This window comes from Drosophila yakuba, chromosome X (assembly GCF_016746365.2).
Source record: "Drosophila yakuba strain Tai18E2 chromosome X, Prin_Dyak_Tai18E2_2.1, whole genome shotgun sequence".
NCBI classification, from domain to species: domain Eukaryota; kingdom Metazoa; phylum Arthropoda; class Insecta; order Diptera; family Drosophilidae; genus Drosophila; species Drosophila yakuba.
This window is the reverse complement of record NC_052526.2, coordinates 23,087,759-23,107,869: the sequence shown is the minus strand read 5'-3', so window position 1 is coordinate 23,107,869 and position 20,111 is coordinate 23,087,759. Positions and strand designations below refer to the sequence as shown.

At 37.1% G+C, this 20,111-nt stretch overlaps 1 protein-coding gene across 6 annotated transcripts; it reads right to left on the bottom strand.

The window, feature by feature from the left end:
• Nucleotides 1–3,042: 3,042 nt before the first annotated feature.
• On the bottom strand, nucleotides 3,043–19,121 carry LOC6526241 (sodium/potassium/calcium exchanger 3). Of its 6 annotated transcripts, none has more exons than XM_039373429.2 (10): nucleotides 18,768–19,121; nucleotides 17,506–17,550; nucleotides 16,886–17,447; nucleotides 6,133–6,306; nucleotides 5,883–6,070; nucleotides 5,619–5,805; nucleotides 4,948–5,028; nucleotides 4,256–4,795; nucleotides 3,895–3,996; nucleotides 3,043–3,833 (listed from the first exon to the last, which is right to left on the bottom strand). In XM_039373429.2, the coding sequence occupies exons 3-10, from the start codon at nucleotides 16,917–16,919 to the stop codon at nucleotides 3,496–3,498; spliced, it is 1,644 nt and encodes a 547-aa protein (XP_039229363.1). In that variant the 5' UTR covers nucleotides 16,920–17,447; nucleotides 17,506–17,550; nucleotides 18,768–19,121; the 3' UTR covers nucleotides 3,043–3,495. The 6 variants fall into 6 exon arrangements, with proteins under 6 accessions (XP_039229363.1, XP_015046718.1, XP_039229359.1 ...); XM_015191232.3 differs by having other exon boundaries at nucleotides 18,789–19,121; XM_039373425.2 differs by lacking the exon at nucleotides 17,506–17,550 and having other exon boundaries at nucleotides 18,580–19,121.
• Between the last annotated feature and the right edge of the window lie 990 nt (nucleotides 19,122–20,111).

Sequence of the window (20,111 nt, the reverse complement as noted above, 5' to 3'; positions counted from 1 at the left end):
TTCGTTCTGAACGGATATAAATAATAGATGGCAAATTGATTTATTTGAAATTATATCATATAGTACAGAAAATAAATACAAATAATAATAAATAAATATACAAATTTACTGATCGTTATTGATACAGTTAAGACAAATTCTAACCTAAATGTAGGAGAGGTAATGGAAACTGTTTTTAAAAATAGTAAAAGTAGATCTAAGAACATTCAATCGAAATCTAACAAATCGTATGTGGAAAATGTTTATTTTGAAGAGTGGCTATAGATGGATTCTTGACATAAATTCTCTCTTGAAGCAGTACATTAGTTTATATCATAGAACTATTAATATTAAACCTGTAGATGTTGGCGCTAATAATTAAGAGTTCAATTTAAATCCCAAAACTTTTCCCAAAACATTAAGTTTACGTAGGGGTTTTCATTAGAATAAGTAAATACAAGGGAGCATTTATGAAGAGATATCAACCTAATTTGTTACATAAGTTTTTTAATGTTGTTAACGTTAAGCTTAGAGAACCTTTAAAAAGTAAAAGATAAGAATATACTTAAAAAGGAAAAAGAACAAAGAGGTTTTAAAGTGGGCGGGTTCGATTCCAGCCTCAACTCATGTATATCTGTTAATGATATGCTTCAGTAATGAAATTCAATTCGTTTTTGATTATTATTTACATTTCTGTATTTTTGAAAGTAAAGGGGTATACTACATTCGTTGAAAAGTATGTAACAGGCAGAAGGAAGTCTTTCCGATGTGATAAGTTAACAATCTGTCATAAGAGTATTCAATAAAGATCTCGATCATTCAATCGCAGTCTTCATGTTATGAACGCTTGTACACCACACCAATGCTCACTTAGCCGTTATCAGTGTCATGTGCACATTGCTCTTGTAGGAGCATTTCTTGTGCAAGTTAGCGGCTACGTGGTGCGGCTGGCATACGGTGCAACGGTGCCCAGTCCCCTCTTTACCTTTTCGAACGTCAAGGATTTGGACATACCTGGCGATACTGCTTCCTGGAATTTCGTTGCGTGAAATGTGGAGCCATTCACGACTTGAAAGAGTGCTTAAAAAGGAGGATGAGATAGCAAGCTGCCTTCACGCCTCCTCATATAGAAGGTGCCCAGTATACAAAAAGACCGAGGCATAATCTGCTCCCAAAGTCAGGCCTGTTGTGAGCAACAAAAAACCCTCGCCCATCCTAAGCTACAAGGATGCACTCATCGCAGGCAGCAAATAAAATTCCAAATTGTCATATGGAATGCAAACGACCTGCACAGTTGCAAAGAAGTAAGGCCAAAGTGGAAGTAAGAACAAAGTCGACCTACTCTTATCCTCGAAAACTCACTTCTTTATTCAGTCAGTGGTGAGATCCAGTGTGTATCTTCTTCTCAGGCGACCGACCATTGTCCAGAAGATTGACTGCTAGGTTTCTTGGGTGGTACACCGCGTATCTCGCGCTGAGTCTTGCCATCTCCTCTACTACAGGCGGGTTGCCTAGTTCCTTGTGGTAGTAGAATTCTTGTGGTACGGGTGTGCGTCGAAGACAATTCTTTAGCTTAAAAGCTTTAGATTTGACCGTCTTTCGATGAGCCAGAGTAGGTTTCTAAGGCGCAATTCAGCTTGGTTGCGCGGTGAGATGGGGACGCCAAGTGAGCCTGCCATACAGGGTTAGCCCTAAGTACTTGGGTGTGGGTACATTTAGAATGGTGTCTCCATTTAGAGAGACAGGAGGTCATTCTCCTATGCGCAGGGCGAAGTAGATTGGGAGTATTTTTCCGCGTTCACTACGATCTTTTAGACTTGAAACGAAGGGCCTATTGCATTCAGTTGACTTTGGGTGATGGCTGTGGCTTCTTTGTGGTCAGGGGCGGTGGCAAGGAAAGCGGTGTCGTCAGCGTATGTGACAATATAGAGGATGGAGTATAGAGGATGGATCCAAGGATGTTGCCTTGCAGTACTCCGGCTCTAATGGGCCTAGGCAAGCTTATTGAGCTTCCGCAATTGGGAATTGGAAAGACGGAATTTGATTTTTAAAGGACGCATTGTCAAACGCCTGTTTTACGAACAGCATAGCGGCACAGCAATAATTCTTCTTCTCCAATGCTTTCAGTATTCGCTCAACGAGTCGGTGACATTGCTCGGGCGTTTCGTGGGATCTTCTGAGGGATCATTCCGGCCTGGTACTGGCAATACTCTAGGCAAAAATGATCAAGAATATACATATATACTTTATATGGTCGGAAACGATTCCCTCTGCCTGTTACATACTTTTCAACGAATGTAGTATACCCTTTTATTCTATGAGTAATGGGTATAAAAATGTGTTAATCTTTCGTTTTTTATTTGTTTTGCCCACTTCTATTGGTATGTCAAGTGAGCTTTTGCCACGCCCACTTGCCGTCCAAAATTGCACTTGATGCGAATGGTCGCGTCGCGCTTGCGTAGATTATTGTTAGCTTATACTCGCTTATGTTTGCCTCCTGGGTTCTTACCCGCCAACAGCAACACACAACAAAAGACAATCAAACAACTGGACGCCTCTTAATAATACAAATTAACAATAACAATACTAATAATAATAATAACCAATAACAAACAAGCAACATTTTATGACGCAAAAAAATGGTCCGAAATACGGGCCTGCTTGCTTAAAAAATCAGCCCTGGAATAAACTGAATATACAGGAAAAATGGGACCAGGAATCCGACTATTTGGCGCTTACGCTGACAGTAGATGGAAACGCCACCTTGCAACCGGTTTGCCCGCAGATATTGGGTAGGCACGCAAATATCTTCTTATTCAAGGAAGCTCTATGCAGATCCATCGAATTGAATCTGTTTCTGCTTCTTCTGGAGCATATATTTATTCAATATATTATTATTTTTTTATTTACCTTTCGATGTGTGTATCACTCATATGATCGAACAACTACAGCGCCTTCGCTCAATTTCCAAGTGCGCTTCGTCACTACGGGGACTGCCTTCAATAGGGATACAATCTCCTACAAGCCAGGTCAATCCAATTAATAATATCCACTATCGCTAAAGACATTGTTAAATCTCATATATATTAATCATATAAATACATTATTTATTTTTTTGCTTTTAGTTCTCATTTCTCCCTTTGCTCCGCTCCGTAAATTATTTAATTTCTTCTCATCCATTTAAATTTATCTTTTGGTCTTCAACCGAAGGTTGTGAAAGAGTCTACTTTAATAATAATAATAAAAAAAAAATATTATTACAATAACAGCATAACGTATAACGTAACTCAACTATCAAGGTAGATAGAATAGAACAGAAAATACATATTAATTAATTAAACGACTGCACTTAGGGTTGTTCCAGCCAGCTGCCGAAAACTGAATCGAAAACGGAGCCAGCGTCAAAAGACTGTCATCTCTTCACTCCATCCATCCGAAATGGTACATCGCTAGTCCAAACGTCACACTTTATAGGTCGTCCTTCGTATGTCCCCGATTCTTGGATGCAGACCCCTTTTATGACCGACCGCAGGTGGGCAGGTTGACGCGGAAGAACACATTAAGTTCGATGAGGGAGGCGAAAACCATGAAGACCAGATACATCACCAGGCAGGCGGTGCCCACCTTCTTATCCAGTTTGAACTTGTTCGTCGAGAAGGTCAGGTAAAGCAGGAACAGTGTCGACAGCAAAGTGATCGCCGAGTACTCCAATCCGGCGGAGTTTATAGCCACGTAGTTTTGGCCCGGTTGGATTGGGAAAAATACTGCCTTGATCAGCCAGGGAACTCCCAAGCACAGCAGGATGTCGAAGGTGTTTGACCCAATAGAGTTGCAGATCCCCATCGATCCGTGACCTTTAACAGATAATTGAATTTATAAACATAAGTTCCAAGATATCGCTGGTCCACTACTTACCGCGCTTCGCCACAATAACACTAGACACCGCTTCAGGAACACTGGTACCAGCTGCCAGGAACGTAATCCCCATTACCGAGTCGGGAATCTTAAGTGTGTCTCCTGTGGAGAAATAGAGATTTAATAAGATGAAACGGTTAGTTCGTAAATTATTTATTTTCTTATATATGTAATATTATATTTGCAGTTCGTGTTGTATTATGTTTTTCTAACTTCACAATGAGTTTTATTTTAGTTCTCAAAAGCAAGCACAAAAAGACGAATTATTTACTTCGAATTGTTCTTCAGTATTTATTAAGACGAGAGCTTTTAACGATCTTTAGTAGTTCAGCGTTTTATATGATTATAACATGTTTTTTACCTATTATAGTTATCATCCACGCAACTACATAGGAAAGCGATCCGATCCAAACTATGCACATGATGAAGGTCAGTGGGAAGATCTTGTTGTTTTTGGCCTTTTTGCAGTCAGGGATGGCAATGCGAAATAGCAGATGGATCGGCCAAATAATGAGCCAGGTAAACTGGGAGAAGCAGCTCTTATCCTTTGGGTAGGTGAGCAGCGAGTATCCCTCCTCCTCACGGTCCTCGTCAGCGGCCACCGTGGCTACAGCCAACTGAGATTCTGCCTCGGCACCGTCTAGTGGTGCCATCTGTGCTATAGCGCCTGGTCCTGAAGAAATACCAACTGCTCCACCCCCACCTCCACCTCCACCTACACCTCCTGCTCCGGCACTGTGGGTGGTGCTTAATGTTGTGGTCATGGTCGAGGTGGTGATGGAAATGGTGGCGGTGGCGGTGCCGGCCCCGGCAGTGCTTGTGGCCTTGGCCTGGTCATTGTTGAGTCCTCCGTTTAGCTGCATGTTCGCCATGTTCTGGCAAATGCGGTTTTCCACGAGCTCTGCAGTAGTGGGTTTTGGAGAACATTATTATCAGCTTTTAGATTGATTCTGATAGCGGGGCCATGGGTCAGAGGTTAGGGGTCAGACATTAGAAATAAGAGGTGGGCAGTATTGGCTAGTGTGAAAATGGAAATGGTGCTCTCGTGTGTACCTGGTTCCTTCTCATTGCTGTTCTTTGTATGTATGCTGCAGTTGGAGGACCGGCTGCGAGAACGCGCCTGCTTAACGCCACCTGTGTAGTATTGTGAAGGTAAGGTATTGCGTATATGTATGTATATATAATTTGTGTCTGGGGAAAAGCCTAAGAAAGCCTCTAAATGTATACATATTTGTAAGTTATAAAATATGTTTGTAGATTGGTTTCCTCAGAACAACAATTTATTCGTGGCTGTTTGCCGGTCTGTGGGGATTTGTTCTGAGAAAAACTTGCGAAAATTTCTAGAATTTGCATGCCTAATATCAATCTGATAGCCCCATTCAGTTGGCATTGAAGTTGGCGTAGCTAAATATGGCAATAGCGAACCGCACTTCTTAAATCAAAGACCCAAATAAAGGATGTAACAAATAGAACAAAGCTCTTCCGACCATAAAGATCTTTTCATCGAATTTTATAATACCATTTTGTATTCTATGAGTTACGGGTATTAAAAGTATATGAACTATTGTTGGTTGTGGGATAAAAATTTGTGAATACCCTATGCTTAAAATGATTGAAAAGTCGTTTGACATTGTCCTATAGCCCATTTTTTTTGGAAACCGTATCATATTACCCCCTAATATTGATATTGATATTTTAGAACAAAAGGGAATGGTATCACTCACCTTTGGCGCACTTCTGGAACGTTTTGTCGAAATACATGACCGCCAGATAGACGGCATACAGGGAGACCAGGATGAGGGCCTCATACCACTCAACGCGCTCGTCGTGCATCACACAAATGAGAATGGCCACTGTGACTCCGTATGCAATGCTGTCCCGCGTCAGTGGCCACCAGTCCAGGGGTATTGTCTGGATTTAGCATTTAATAAGGGGATTAGGAAATATCTGATTGTGCGTCTGGGGCCATCAAAGCGATGTAGACTTGCCATGCCAGCTCCGATTCCGCAGCACGCGGCCACAGCCAGGATGTTAAATACCGCCGATCCGACAATCGTGCCCACACCGATGTCGCCCTCCGTGATAAAGGTTCCTATCACGTTAACGAATAACTCTGGGGCGGAGGTGGCGGCGGCCATGAACGTGGCACCCGCCACATCATTGGACATGTTGAGAGCTAGTTTCGTTAAAAGTTTAGTGATTCAAAGTGGATTCAAAGACACACAAAGGCACACCTACCTGCACATATTTTCTCAACTGCTGGCACAAAGTACTCATCACACACTACGGCTAAGGCTACAAATAAATATAAACTGGCTATAACATGAAGTACAACAGCACCGGACTGTCTTTGCGCCTCTGAGAACAGATCTCTGGGGAAGTCATCGATGGCGGGCTGAGTGCAGTTTATATCTGCAGGAAATGCCAAATGAGAAAATTACTTGTTGATGGTTATTTCAACATATAAGAAAACATTCATTTTTATTAGCGATTTTTAAACTAAACCAACTTATTCTTAACCAAACCATCTAAGCCTTCATTTCGGTATCCTACTGTTGGTTGAGCTATTTCTATTCGTTTTCCCTGGATAATTAGCGGGTATTTCATTGAGTCATAGAACTTAATTTTTATACCCGTTACTCGTAGAGTAAAAGGGTATACTAGATTTGTTAAAAAGTATGTAACAGGCAGAAGGAAGCGTTTCCGACCATATAAACTATATATATATTCTTAATCAGGATCAATAGCCGAGTCGATCTGGCCATTTATGTTGCCACGCCCACTCTAACGCCCACAAACCGCCCAAAGCTGCCACGCCCACACTTTTGAACAATGTTTAGATATTATTTAATTTTTGTATTGGTCTTGTAAATTTCTATCGATTTGCGCAAAAACTTTTTACCACGTCCACTCTAACACCCACAAACCGCTAAAAACTGTCAATGTTGAAGACTCTCCTCCGCACTATCAGATAGTCGGGGAACTCGACTATAGCGTTCTCTCTAGTTCAATATCAATACAAAAACAAGAGAGAACGCTATAGTCGAGTTCCCCGACTATCTGATACCCGTTACTCAGCTAGTGTAAGTGCGAAGGACAGTTTTTGGCGGTTTGTGGGCGTTAGAGTGGGCGTGGCCAAAAGTTTTTTGGCAAATAGATAGAAATTTACAAGACTAATACAAAAATGAAAAAATATCAAAACATTTTTCAAAAGTGTGGGCGTGGCAGCTTTGGGCGGTTTGTGGGCGTTAGAGTGGGCGTGACAAAAAGTTTTTTTGCAAATCGATAGAAATTTACAAGACCAATGCAAAAATGGAAAAATATCAAAACATTTTTCAAAAATGTGGGCGTGGCAGTTTTTGGCGTTTTGTGGGCGTAAGAGTGGGCGTGGCAACCTGAATCGACAAACTTGCGCTGCGTCTATGTCCCTGGAGTCTGTATACTTAATCTCAACTTTCTAGCTTTTGTAGTTCCTGAGATCTCGACGTTCATACGGACGGACAGACGGACAGACGGACAGACGGACGGACAGACGGACATGGCCAAATCGCCTCCGCTATTGATCCTGATCAAGAATATATATACTTTATATGGTCGGAAACGCTTCCTTCTGCCTGTTACATACTTTTCAACGAATCTAGTATACCCTTTTACTCTACGAGTAACGGGTATAATTATTGCACAAATAGGATAAATGTGTTAAATTGGATGATATTGTGAATAATAACTTTCAAACTTTTTGGGAATTCAAGGGTTAAAGAAAAATCATTAGATTTGCTTTAGAGAAATTAACCAAAAAGAAAAGAAGGACTTTATTTGCTATTAGGACAAAAACTATTGGCATCTAAAAACGAATAAGAAATACAGATAACATGATTTCTGGACAGTAAAATTTGTTGCAGACAAAAAATTTTAGTATTCTAAAGTTTGCAAAAATTTAAGCATCGGATTTTAGCTAATACGCATTTATTAAGCAATAATTAAAATGTTTTTTTTTTTTGTGTTGTTTTATTCTCTACCAACTACATCAGCTGCAATTTATAAATTTTCACATTTATACTTTCACTGCTCATTTGCCTACAAACATTCAATTGTTTCAAAGTATGCAATTCGTTTAGTTTTTTTCGCTTCTTTGTAATTGGTTTATTACTCATTATTTTCGGAGAGTCACATTTGATTTTACATTTGAATAAATTTAAGCACTGCCAACAATTTTATCCATTCGCCAATAAAAAAGCCCTGGTGGGCCGGTCAATTTAAATTTAGGTAAATTTAGTAAAGCGAGTGTATATTCACCATTAAATAGTGAAAAGGATATTGGCGAATTACAGAATCGGAGAATATGAAATCGTAGTAGATTAAATATAAAACGCCTGCTAAAAAACGCAGCTAAACAACGAGATTTTGTTATAACAAATTTGGCATTAAACGGAATTTTTTTAAAATAAAATTGAGTTTAGCGCCATATACTTTAATCATAGGCCTATAGCATAACTTCGAAAGTTCAAAAAAATACAAATCACTTGGTTTGCGCACATTTCATGCTGCAACTGCAACAATGTTTCTTCACCCAACAAAAAAAAAGCGTTTCAATCGATCGGGGAACTAGGGTTTCCGAATTGCCGAATTTTTCCGACTGCCTCGTCTTTCTATTTTTGTGTATCACAAGTCGGAGTCTCAAGCGTCGATAATGAACTAAACCAGCAGAGCTGCAAGAAAGACCATAAGACTGGCGATCAGAATCCAGAGCGTGGCACCCAGTACATCACACACCAGGAATCGAAACTCAAAACAGAAGCCGAAATGGAAATGGAAAATGCACAAGATACAGACACAATTACACCAGATACTTATACAGACGCAGCGCGCGCAGTAAGCTACAGATACAAATACATCTGCTGGTGTTCCGCATAAGGCGAATTGGAACCGAAACAAAAATGGAAGCCGAAGCCCCGCTTTTTTATCATCGTAGCTCATGGATATACTTGATCATCGATCAAAAATGCGACGGACCTCCGATCCAACTAACGATCGGCAGCGGAAGCGATAAATTCGCCTTTGATGTCATCAAATTAGATTGCAAAACAAAATAAACCGAAGCTGCACGATAAAACCTCATCCGAAGCTTTAAATTGAAACCGAAAACTATGCCCCGGCTAAAAACTGAAAACATATCAACACGCGGAAAAATTTGTATTTCTCTGGATATATTTTGAAATCAAGAATACATTTTCGTCTGTAAAAAGCATGTATATTAATGATGCGCCCTAGTTTTTAATAAAAAGAGATTCTGCTAGAAATAATAAAAACAAAAATAATTTTTAAATTAACTTTCCTTTTTGTTTATTTGCAGATATAGTAACTTCTTACTTAAAGAAACTTAATCAATCAATAACGACATTTTTAGATCCTGTTGGTCGTAACTTGTCGATTCTAAAATTAATTTTTTATAATAACGTATATTTATTAAAAAAATTGATTCTTGTTTTTATTTTAAGTGGTTTATGTATGGTGTCTGAAAAATACTTTGCATATATCAGAACTAAAAAGTTGTCATACATATATAATGGTTGTTCGATATACAAATAATTATAAGATTTTTGACTCTATAAATTCTGTCTGTAATTAAAATATATAAATCGGGTGTCTAAATACCCACCTTTTGGTAATTCATAAAATATTGTATTTTTTTCAATGCAGAGAACTAGTAGCAATATACAGACAAGCCGCAAATTAAAACAATAAATGCTGACTAGACCCAACGCCCAAACTCACATACCACTCATAATGGCAATCGATTGAGCGGTATAAGTTGATAGAGACATATACATAGAAGATACGCACATAGATATTGCGATGATTGTAGGTCAATATACAAATATGCATTGGTACAATAGCACTCAGCAAGATGGTATGTCAATGTGAACTTGTGCAAACATGTTTCAGCATGACTGCCATCTTTATCCCATAACCAAAGCATCTTGCCTTTCCATGTTATAATATTTTAAATATATCCCCGTTCTACTGTTAATCACTAAGATGTTGTAATGCCCAAAATAGGGCTTTGCTACCATGAGTACCAACAAAACACACATACACTTCACCCCAGAACCCAATAAGTGTAGCACAGTGTAGCACAGCCAGTAGTCAGCCGAGTATATGAAAGGCTATTGTATATCTGACCCAATCAAACAAAATTAGCTTTGTTTCGTTCAGTGGAAATCATCAGATTGTGGGCGTTTAATCTGACGGTTAACACAGGGGTTAGTTATGCTGCATTAGTTTTGCAGCATTTATTGCAATGAGCAATAAGCTTAATTTCCGCATTTCAGTATACTAGCAAAATTATAATAAATCGCTTGAACGGAATATAGTACGTCAAATCCAAATGGGCCATTACTCGGATATTAACAATAAGCAAATTGTACTGTTATTATGTACAGAAAGTAACTAAGGATCCCTCTTCATAATTATACACGTTACTCGTAGAGTAAATGGGTATACTAGATTCGTTGAAAAGTATGTAACAGGCAGAAGGAAGCGTTTCCGACCATCTAAAGTATATATATATATTCTTAATCAGAGTCGATCTGACCGTCTGTCCGTCCGTATGAACGCTGAGATTTTAGAACCTACAAAAGCTAGAATGTTGAGCATACTGACTCCAGAGACATAGACGCAGCGCAAGTTTGTCGATTCATGTTGCCACGCCCACAAACCGACCAAAACTGCAACGCCCACACTTTTGAAAAATGTTTTGATATTTTTTCATTTTTGTATTGGTCTTGTAAAAAACTTTTTGCCACGCCCACTCTAACGCCCACAAACCGCCAAAAACTGTCAATGTTGAAGACTCTCCTGCGCACTTCCAATAGCTGAGTAAAGGGTATCAGATAGTCGGGGAATTTGACTATAGCGTTCTCTCTTGTTTTTAATTGTTTTTCCACGATGGACCCAAGTCCGCGTTAGGACTTGGTGCTATGAAATACCACAAACATAAATTTATTCCTACATATACATATATGAAGGAAAGACTCACATGCAGACAAAGATTGAGGGACACAGAAAGTCGGAGCCCGGGGTCAATTGAGACAAACGCATTTTGTAACCACCAACCCGCATAATGCAATGATGCTTAATAAACATTTACAGAATTCCCTAGTTATAGCGAATGACACAGCGATAGGGTGAGGCAGGCGGGAAGAGGAGTGTTAATGATAATCAATTTAGTGTGGATAACAATCAGAAAAACATTCAATCACAGTAAATTAAGTTAACTTTTATTGAATGAGCGAAGCATAAGCAGTATCAGCGTATCGAACTCTTGCATTTTGCGCAATAGAATTCTCAGAATTTAGTACCATATGTGAATCTTAGAAACTTCACAACTAAGTGAGTTAGGGATATTTAGAAGAGGTACTTAGTTTAGTTCATTTTTATGCAACTTCGTCTTTAAAAATATATATGAACTTCAAGCTATATTGGCAGTACCAACTTTGTAATTCATAATAGTCTGCGAGCAAATACCTTCTGATTTTATTCATCGATTGACTTCGGTTCTTCCCCACACATAAAAATCTCTTCGGCTCTCTATCCAGAAAATATTAATTATTAACTTTTTTTGTTTGCGGAATAAGAAAAAATGTCTGATTAAATATGAACAAACTGCTTCAACTGTCGAGCTCAAATTATGGGCCTAGTGTTGTGTATATTATAATTTTAATGTTAATATGCACAATTTCCTTGTAAAACCAGTCATATCGGAAACGAATGTTTTATGAGGAGATCTACAGGAGAATATTTGAATGGTAAAAAATAATATAAAGATATTTTAAAGATGTTTTTGATTAGGATTACTAGACGAGCAATGTTCTCAGACATACAAATACATATTTATATTTAACATTTATAAATTGAAATTCATCTATCTTTTGATGTGCTATCAAAACGCTTCTATCATGTCTCTCAATTATTGCATCAAGCCAGTAACAAATTCGCTTGCACGCGGAAGATCATTTTGAAGTCAGCATACCGAACTTTTAAAAATATTAACAATTTGTTACAATTGTTAATGTGCCCACTTCTTTAGTTTACTAAGACAAAAATTTCACCACACTAATAATATCAAATTTTACTGGCTCTCTATAAGCATGAATTCTATTTTTTCGCTATTTTGGTTTCCATCATTCAACGAAAGCACACAAACTCAAAGCAGTATAATAGTAGATGTTAAAGAAAATGTCAGTGCGGCTGAAAGACTGCATATTACGTATCCGCATCATTGTCACAATTGTTTTATAGAAAGTCTTGAAGCACATCGCCTCTCAACCCACACAAAACCGCTGTACTATCCATGTGTATACCCATATGTAAGTGTATATCCGACCATAAATAGGGAAAATCAGTGTGACAATGCGTTTTAATATGACTTTTGTGTTTCGTTTAAAGGAACATTTTCTGAACGATCCATGCTTTGTGGCTTTTGTCTGTGCATATTTTTTCCCATTTTTAGTTAGTTAGTCTTACTTGGTGCTGTCTCCGTATCTTCTGGAAGTGAGTTTACCTGCACCCAAGCCAATAATTCTGGCAAAAAAAAAAGGATTTTGGTTGAATCCGGCGCTTTTTGGCTACAAAAAGGCTGCATTTATATTGATTTCTGTCGAAAGTTTGCTACGCAGTAAATAAGTAATTTGCAACCAATTAAAGTAAATACATATTATTGATCAATATCAACAGACAAGTCGATATGTCCATGTCTGTTTGCCCGTCCGTCTGTTTCTATGCAAACTAGTCTCTCAGTTTTAAGGCTGTATGCATAAATTGTTCCCAGAAGTCTTCTTTATATTGCAGGTAGTACTAAATCACAGGGCTTCAATAAAAAATCGAAAAAATATAAATGAAAATAGTAGATCAAAAATAATAATTTTTATTATTTTTATTACATTTTCTGATTTAATTTAATGAAAATCCGTAGTACTATATCATATAGCTGTCAGGAAGCGATCATCATAATTCTTTTCATTGTACTAAATTGTTATTTTCGGTATATATCAAATGTTTTTTTAATGTATATAAGAGCTCAAATGGTTTAAAAACTTCGACTAGCCGCTTGATTACACTGTTCGATGTTCCCGAATCTGGTGACAAAAATGGTCCCAAAAAAACACAGGACTCGGCGAAATATACCTCATACTTGAATTTTGATTTGTTTATATATTTTTTGTGTGATTTTTTATAATTTTTGACATGCTAGGGCATGTGTAACACTTAATCTATTAAATTAATTTAAGGACTTTTTTAAGGGATAATAGACAAGAAATAAAGTGTCATAACCCACGCATAAATACATACAAATGAGGTAAATCTAAGAAAAGTTTCGTACATTAAATTGTTCAACATTCCATTCATTTGCAAAAATATCTCCTAAATATAAAAAATATAAGTCGGAAATATCTAATTCAAAATTGTTACAAAAGCGCTACTTCACTACACTACTACAATTAAAAAAAACCTTCAATTCAAAAAATATGCAGGAAATAAAAAATAAACAAGTGCGAGAAGTGCGTGAGAAATTCTTTTGTCTACTCGATAGAAATTAAAGAAAGAAATAATAAAGAAAAACATTTTTAAAAGTGTGGTCGTGGTAGGATCGTTGGAGTGAAGCGTTATATAGATTTTAAATGCCCAAAGTTCCAGAGCTTTTGACGTTCATATGGACAGACAGATAGACGGACATGGCTAGATTAACTCCGTTGGTGATCCTGAAAAAAACTCCTTATATAAATTTATAAAAATTAAAAAAAAAGAGGCTTCGGCAAACAAATTCAATGATTACATATTTAAAAAAAACTAACAAGAGAGCAAACAACAAAACTCGCGACTATTAAATACCCGTTACTCAGTCTGTGGGAGTGCTAACAAAAAACTTTAACGTTTCTGGCATATCCATAGAAAATGGCAAAAACATAGTAAATTAAAATAAAAAAATCAAAAACATTTTTTTAAGGTTTGGGCGTATCAGTTTTTTACGGATTGTGTGCATTAATTGATGCTAAGCAAGACAAATAATATAACAACAAAAATCTTCCTTATTGCGTTGCAAACTGACTGAAATCAATATACCCTTTGCAAAGGTATAAAAAAAAATACTATCATCAGCCGTTGTGGGCCTTAAAATGTTATAGTCGCGATTGTTGGATTAAATTTAGATGTCTACAATTTTCCTTTATTTTCATTTGCGGTTAAGCACGGAAATTGGTTTAAATAAAAAGTATTTAAAAGCGTTTGTGGATTGGGTCCAAATACGTATAATTTAAGGGTATACTTAAGAGTCGTAGATTTTGCCGAATGAAATGGTTGAAAATTTTCACTGAAAAGGAATCTGTGTCCATATCACTATCCGAACCATCGTTATTGCCATTTCATTTTTTTGCGATAAAGAACTATAGTCTATATATGTACTATAGTCGAGTTTGGTGATGTGTACTGTGTACATTTTATGCAATGTCTATGTATTTTTGTGGTAATGTGGGATATTTCATGGGTTTCCTGTGGGATAGGAAAAACGCTTACAAATGTGGGAAAAACCCACACAATGTGGGACATCTACGACGCTTAGGTATACTATATTTAATCTTATGTATGCAACTATAATAGCTGAAAAGCTGGAAGCAAGGTAACCCTCAATAGTGCCTAGAAGCCAAAAAGAACTACATCCCGTGCTTAATATCTTTTATTTGATTGGGCTTCCTAGTAATTATACCAAGAGTTACGGTTTGATAGGCATATCTTGAGCGTTTATATGTAAGTAAGTGCCTAGAATACCCCCTGGTGCCAGTTGAATATACATATATTTGTTTACAAACTGATCGACGCTACTCACCTATCAAGTATAGATAGTAGAACACTCAGTGTTCCTTTACGTTTATGTTTTACAGTTTTGAAATCTGCCTAAAATGTTCAAGGCATTGCAAACATAATTTTTTCCATCAAAACTTTCGTTGGTATGCGTTCTGGTGTACTTGTGAAAAATAGCTTAATGAGAAACATTACGCATACGACCCATGAAGCGTGCGATTTTTTGGTCACATTTACGATACGCCAATAAAAGGAAGAAATGAAATATATATGCGAACTAAAACTAGCTTAGAAATACCTCTAAATGAAAACATTAATAAAAACGAAAGCAAAAAAGTGAAAAAGAGAAAAACAAGCAAGCAAGACACAGTTTTGGTTGTCACTGTGCATAGTAAATGTCATTAAGGTTCACTTAATGAGCCAATTTAGACAATTGCTCCATATGCCTTAGTTTACGCGCACAGACACACAGACACACGGCCACACAGACGCACACACATGCACACTCGCGGTCATAAAGAGATCCGCGCACATACACACCCACACCCGGAATTTTTAGGCGTACATACATATGTACATGCATATGTAGATATGTGCCTGCACTTGTGTATGCGTGCCATCGCACTATGGGAAATTTGACCACTTTTTCTGGCCTAAATTAATAACTCCAGAACGGGGAGAGATATTCAGAGATGTTTTTTGTATGGGGTTACACTAGTCCATATCTTTTATGGTACCAAAAATTGTGGGCGTGGCACCGCCCTTTCTATTTTTTGTAATTTATAACTCCAGAACGAATAAAGATATTTAATTTTTTTTTTTGCATTAATTTGCACTAGACCATATCTAAACGTACCTAAAAACTGGGGACGTAGCACAGTCCCTTATATTTATATTATTAATTTTCGTAAAGGCTTTCTTTCATTTTGTATGCTTTTTCTAATCTCAGCAAAAACAACTGATTTCGTGATTGAGTTTATATACTTAATTATTTTACAGAAGCTAACAACAATAGTACTAATAAAAATAACGAAACAATTCAGCAACCGCCTTGTGTAACTCCCGTTTAGCATGAGATTACTCTGAATTTGGAACAGTAGGGATAAGCCTAAAATCTATAAATTCTCCCAAAATCGGTAAAAGTGGTTTTTAAAATTACAATAATCTGAACAAGAATTAAATAAGCTACAACATAAGGTATATTTTATTGATCCAATCTGCTGCAATCACTTTAAATATCTATTCAAAGTTAGGCATTATAAAAAAAAATACTTTTGTAAAGCAACTAAGATTATTACTAAATTACTGGGACAACACTAGTTTTTTTTTCTATTGAATGTTGCAAACGCCTAATAGAAGGCCCACTGATTAAAATACTTTTTACAGAATGAAAACTAACGCTTTGGTTCCAAAGATATTAGAACTTTTGTAACGAAAGAAAAACTTAATGTTGCAGATTGTTGTTTTGTGTACGCGCAACAGCTGTTTTAAGCAGCTGATTTCTTTGTTGTGGCGCCATCTATTAAAATTTCTAGTACGCAGCACTAAAGATTGGTCAATTATGAATGCGTACACTAAATATTATTGTAAAATTCCGACTTTCAGAAAATGGGTTTTTGCCAGAAAAAGGGGTCAAATTTCCCATAGTGCATCGTGCAGAAAAAGCGTTTTCATCGGTCCAGACCCGTGTATGCATACGCATACATGGAAAGAGGCCTATGACGTCAGTTCACGCACAAGCACACTTAATTGCATTGCATTAAAATTATTTGATGCTTAATTGATTTATTAAATTTGTTCCTCTCTTTTTGTCGCCGCCACTGGCGCCGTCGCACAAAACATTGAAATCAACGGAAAATCATAATAGCATAATCTACGATGAACGTTATTTGTCAATTACTTAAGAGGACACTTTTGCAGTAAGTTATAAACATATCTGTGGATCTCACTATTTTCGCCTGGTTTCGATTCGTAAATAAATTGGTTAAGGGGGTGGGCACTGAGTCGGGCGAAAATAGTGGCGCTAGCTTAACTCGATTTGGCGATTAGTGTTAGCATAGTTTTGGATTAGTTTCGGCGTAGTTTTGGCTTAGTTTGGCTTAGTCACTAGTTAGATCTGTTAGTGGTTATGTACCCGTAGTGCTGCTAAGACCCCAATAGTCTTCCATTGCTGCACGGTGTTGTAGTGGTGATGGACACTCGTAAACTGCGATGCGCCGTTGTATGAAGCCGAAGCCCAATCTGAATCTCAATCTCAATCCGCACTTCAATGGTGTTGATTTTCTCTTTTCTTTTCGTTCCTTTCCTTTCCTTTGTCGTTTTCTTTTGCGCTTCTTACGACTCCCGCACCTATCTCCTCTGTTCGTCGCTATTCGCTTATTTTCCGTTTTCCCGCCTTTCGATCTCCGACCTCTCCTCTCTCCCTCCGGCTCGGGTTCTCTTTTCAGTTCGACTTAAGTGAGGCGGTGAGCGATATCTCAATTTGCGCTATAGATCCAGATGATCCACAATGGCACGTAGAATCCGCGGCTGCATGGAATCTTGTGGGTGGTGGATGGCGGAGCAGAGGCAATTGGGGCACTTACAAACACACTGACACTCTGTCACTAAACGACGAACACTTCCTCACTCACACGCACACGATTTCAGCTCAGCAAGACAGTCCTGCATCTTATTTCTTTCTAAAATTGGGCAACCTGTGGAGGGCGATATCTTCTTCAAAAAAACTGTGAAAACCAGAAACCCTATACATACATTTGTTTCCTTCGATATTTCCTCAACTGTGATTTTATTCTGAGCCTTAATTAAGGGAATAAAACAAATAAAGTTACACGAGCTTAAGCTGAGCAATTACTCTTCTTTTCGTTTTGGATTGCCAAAAAATTGCCCTAAGTTTATTTCAGGTATTGATGTTGTCATTATAATTTATTAGTTTTATATTATTTAAGATGCATATTTGTTGATTGTATCAATATTTTACAGTAACGAAGCCAGCTCGATCATTTTTTAATTAGTGTTCTGAATAAAGTAATGTCACAAGTGCGTAATGGGCATTTGTGGTCGTAATAATAGGTGTACTGGGGTTTCTTAATGAACCTAATCCAAAAATATTGAGTTAAGGTGGGCATACTAACTTAAGAAAACATTATATACATTTCCAAGCATATGTATGTATTTATCCCCATTATCCCCAACTGTTTTCAAGCTTTAAAATTAGATTGCTTTATGATTTTTATGAAAAAAATCAATTTGTTTGGTTAGAAACGACTGTTTATATTATCTTAAAAAAGTACCAATTTTGTTAAATAATAACTACATATACATATATGTACATATGTATTTTTTAAGATATAAGATTTTATAAGTAAAATATATTTAAGCTCCCAGTACACCTGTTACTATGACCTGCCGAAAAGCGCAAAATGGATTTTTCTTTTATTCTAATCTAAAAAGTAAAAATATCTACTTGACGGTAAGAAAAGACAAAAAGAGAATAAATAAATAACTATTTAAATATTGCTAGATTAACCACATGTTTAATTCAGGAAGTTGCCGCCTAGCTGACAATTAATACACAATTCAAAAGAAAATTAAGCACAGTAACCTAAGCTCGTACGACTCTTTCCATCTGATTCATCATGTTTGATTCCCTTGCTGGGTATCATCGATGCTCCGAAATGAAATTTACAGGAAACAAGAAAAAATGGACGGAATGGAATGGGCCTTCTTTGACTTAAAGTTCTTGGGACCGGAAATAGTATTGCGTACAAGATATGTATATGTAGATAAGATAGATATTCTACCAGTATGCTAGTATTTTAGGAAAACCTTTTTATTTTGCGGTATCGCAGAAATCTCTATGTTAGAACTGCTTTGTTCGTCAATAAAAAGTGCAACCGTGGTTGATCAGAAAAGAATAGAATTTTTGTGACACCCTAAAGGCCTAATTTTGTAAATTCAATAGGTCTTGTTTTGGGGTTCCGAGCGGCATAGGTTCGTTTGTAGTATCTATGTACATGTATCTGGTGTTTCTGGACCTTGCTCTTCTAGACACTCTCACACAAAGGTTATGGCACAAAAACAAAAACACTAAGTCAGATCCCGTTACGCAGCGCTTTCCGCTTTTTCCCGCGCTGCTACGCTTTGGTTTGCTTCGTTCCGTTCCGCGTTCACTCGCGTATTTGTACTCGCTGACACTAATCTCGATATTTCGCTATCGTTTCCGTTCTCGTTCCTTGAACGCTGCCAAAAATGTTGCGATTAGTATTCGCTTTCAGGTTCTCCGCCTCTGTTTGTTGTATTTTTACAAATTTTTTTATGTGATTCTGCTGGTGTTGTTGTGTGTACATATATTGTCTTGATGCCACCGACGTTGACGTTAAACTGATTCTGATTCGGTGCTTGAAGCGCTTTAGTCCAAACCGAGCTCACTATTCTTTTTTTTTTATGTTTTTCGCCGAGCTTGATTTGGCTCTGGATCCGAGTGTGTGTGTGCGCGTATATATGTATATACATACATACGTACGTACTATGCACTATGGGAAATTTGACCCCTTTTTCTGGCCTAAATTAATAACTCCAGAACGGAGAGAGATATTTAATTTGTGTTTTTTTTATGTGGTTACACTAGTCAATATCTTTAATGGTACCAAAAATTGTATAGCACCGGCTTTTCTATATTTTGTAATTTATAACTCCAGAACGAATAAAGATATTTAATTTGTTTTTGTTTTTTGTACATTAATTTGCACGTGACCATATTGGTACGTACCCCAAAAACTGGGGGCGTGGCACCGTCCCTTATATTTATATTATTAATTTTCGTAAAGGCTTTCTCTAATTTTGTATACTTTTTCTAATCTCAGCAAAACCAACTGATTTGTTGCTAGTGTTTTCATAATAATAATAAAAATAACAAAACAATTCAACAACCGCCTTGTTTAACTCCCGTTTAGCATGAGATTATTCAGATTTTCGAAAAGTAGGGTTAAGTCTAAAATCTATAATTTCTCCCAAAATCGGTAAAAGTTTATCTATAAATTACAATAATCTGAACAAGAATTAAATAAGCTACAACATGAGGTACATTTCATTGATGGAATTTGCTGCAATCACTTGAAATATCTATTTAAAGTTAAGTCATTATAAAAAAATGCTTATGTAGGGCAACTTACATTTTTATTAAATTACGGGTACAGCACAAGTTTTTTTTCTGTTGAAGCTGGCAAAAACATAAAAGAAAGCCCACTGATTAAAATACTTTTTACAGAATGGAAATTAACGCTTTAAAGATATAAGAATTTTTGTAACGAAAGAAAAATGTTAACGTAGCTGATTGTTGTTTTTGCAAGCGCAACAGC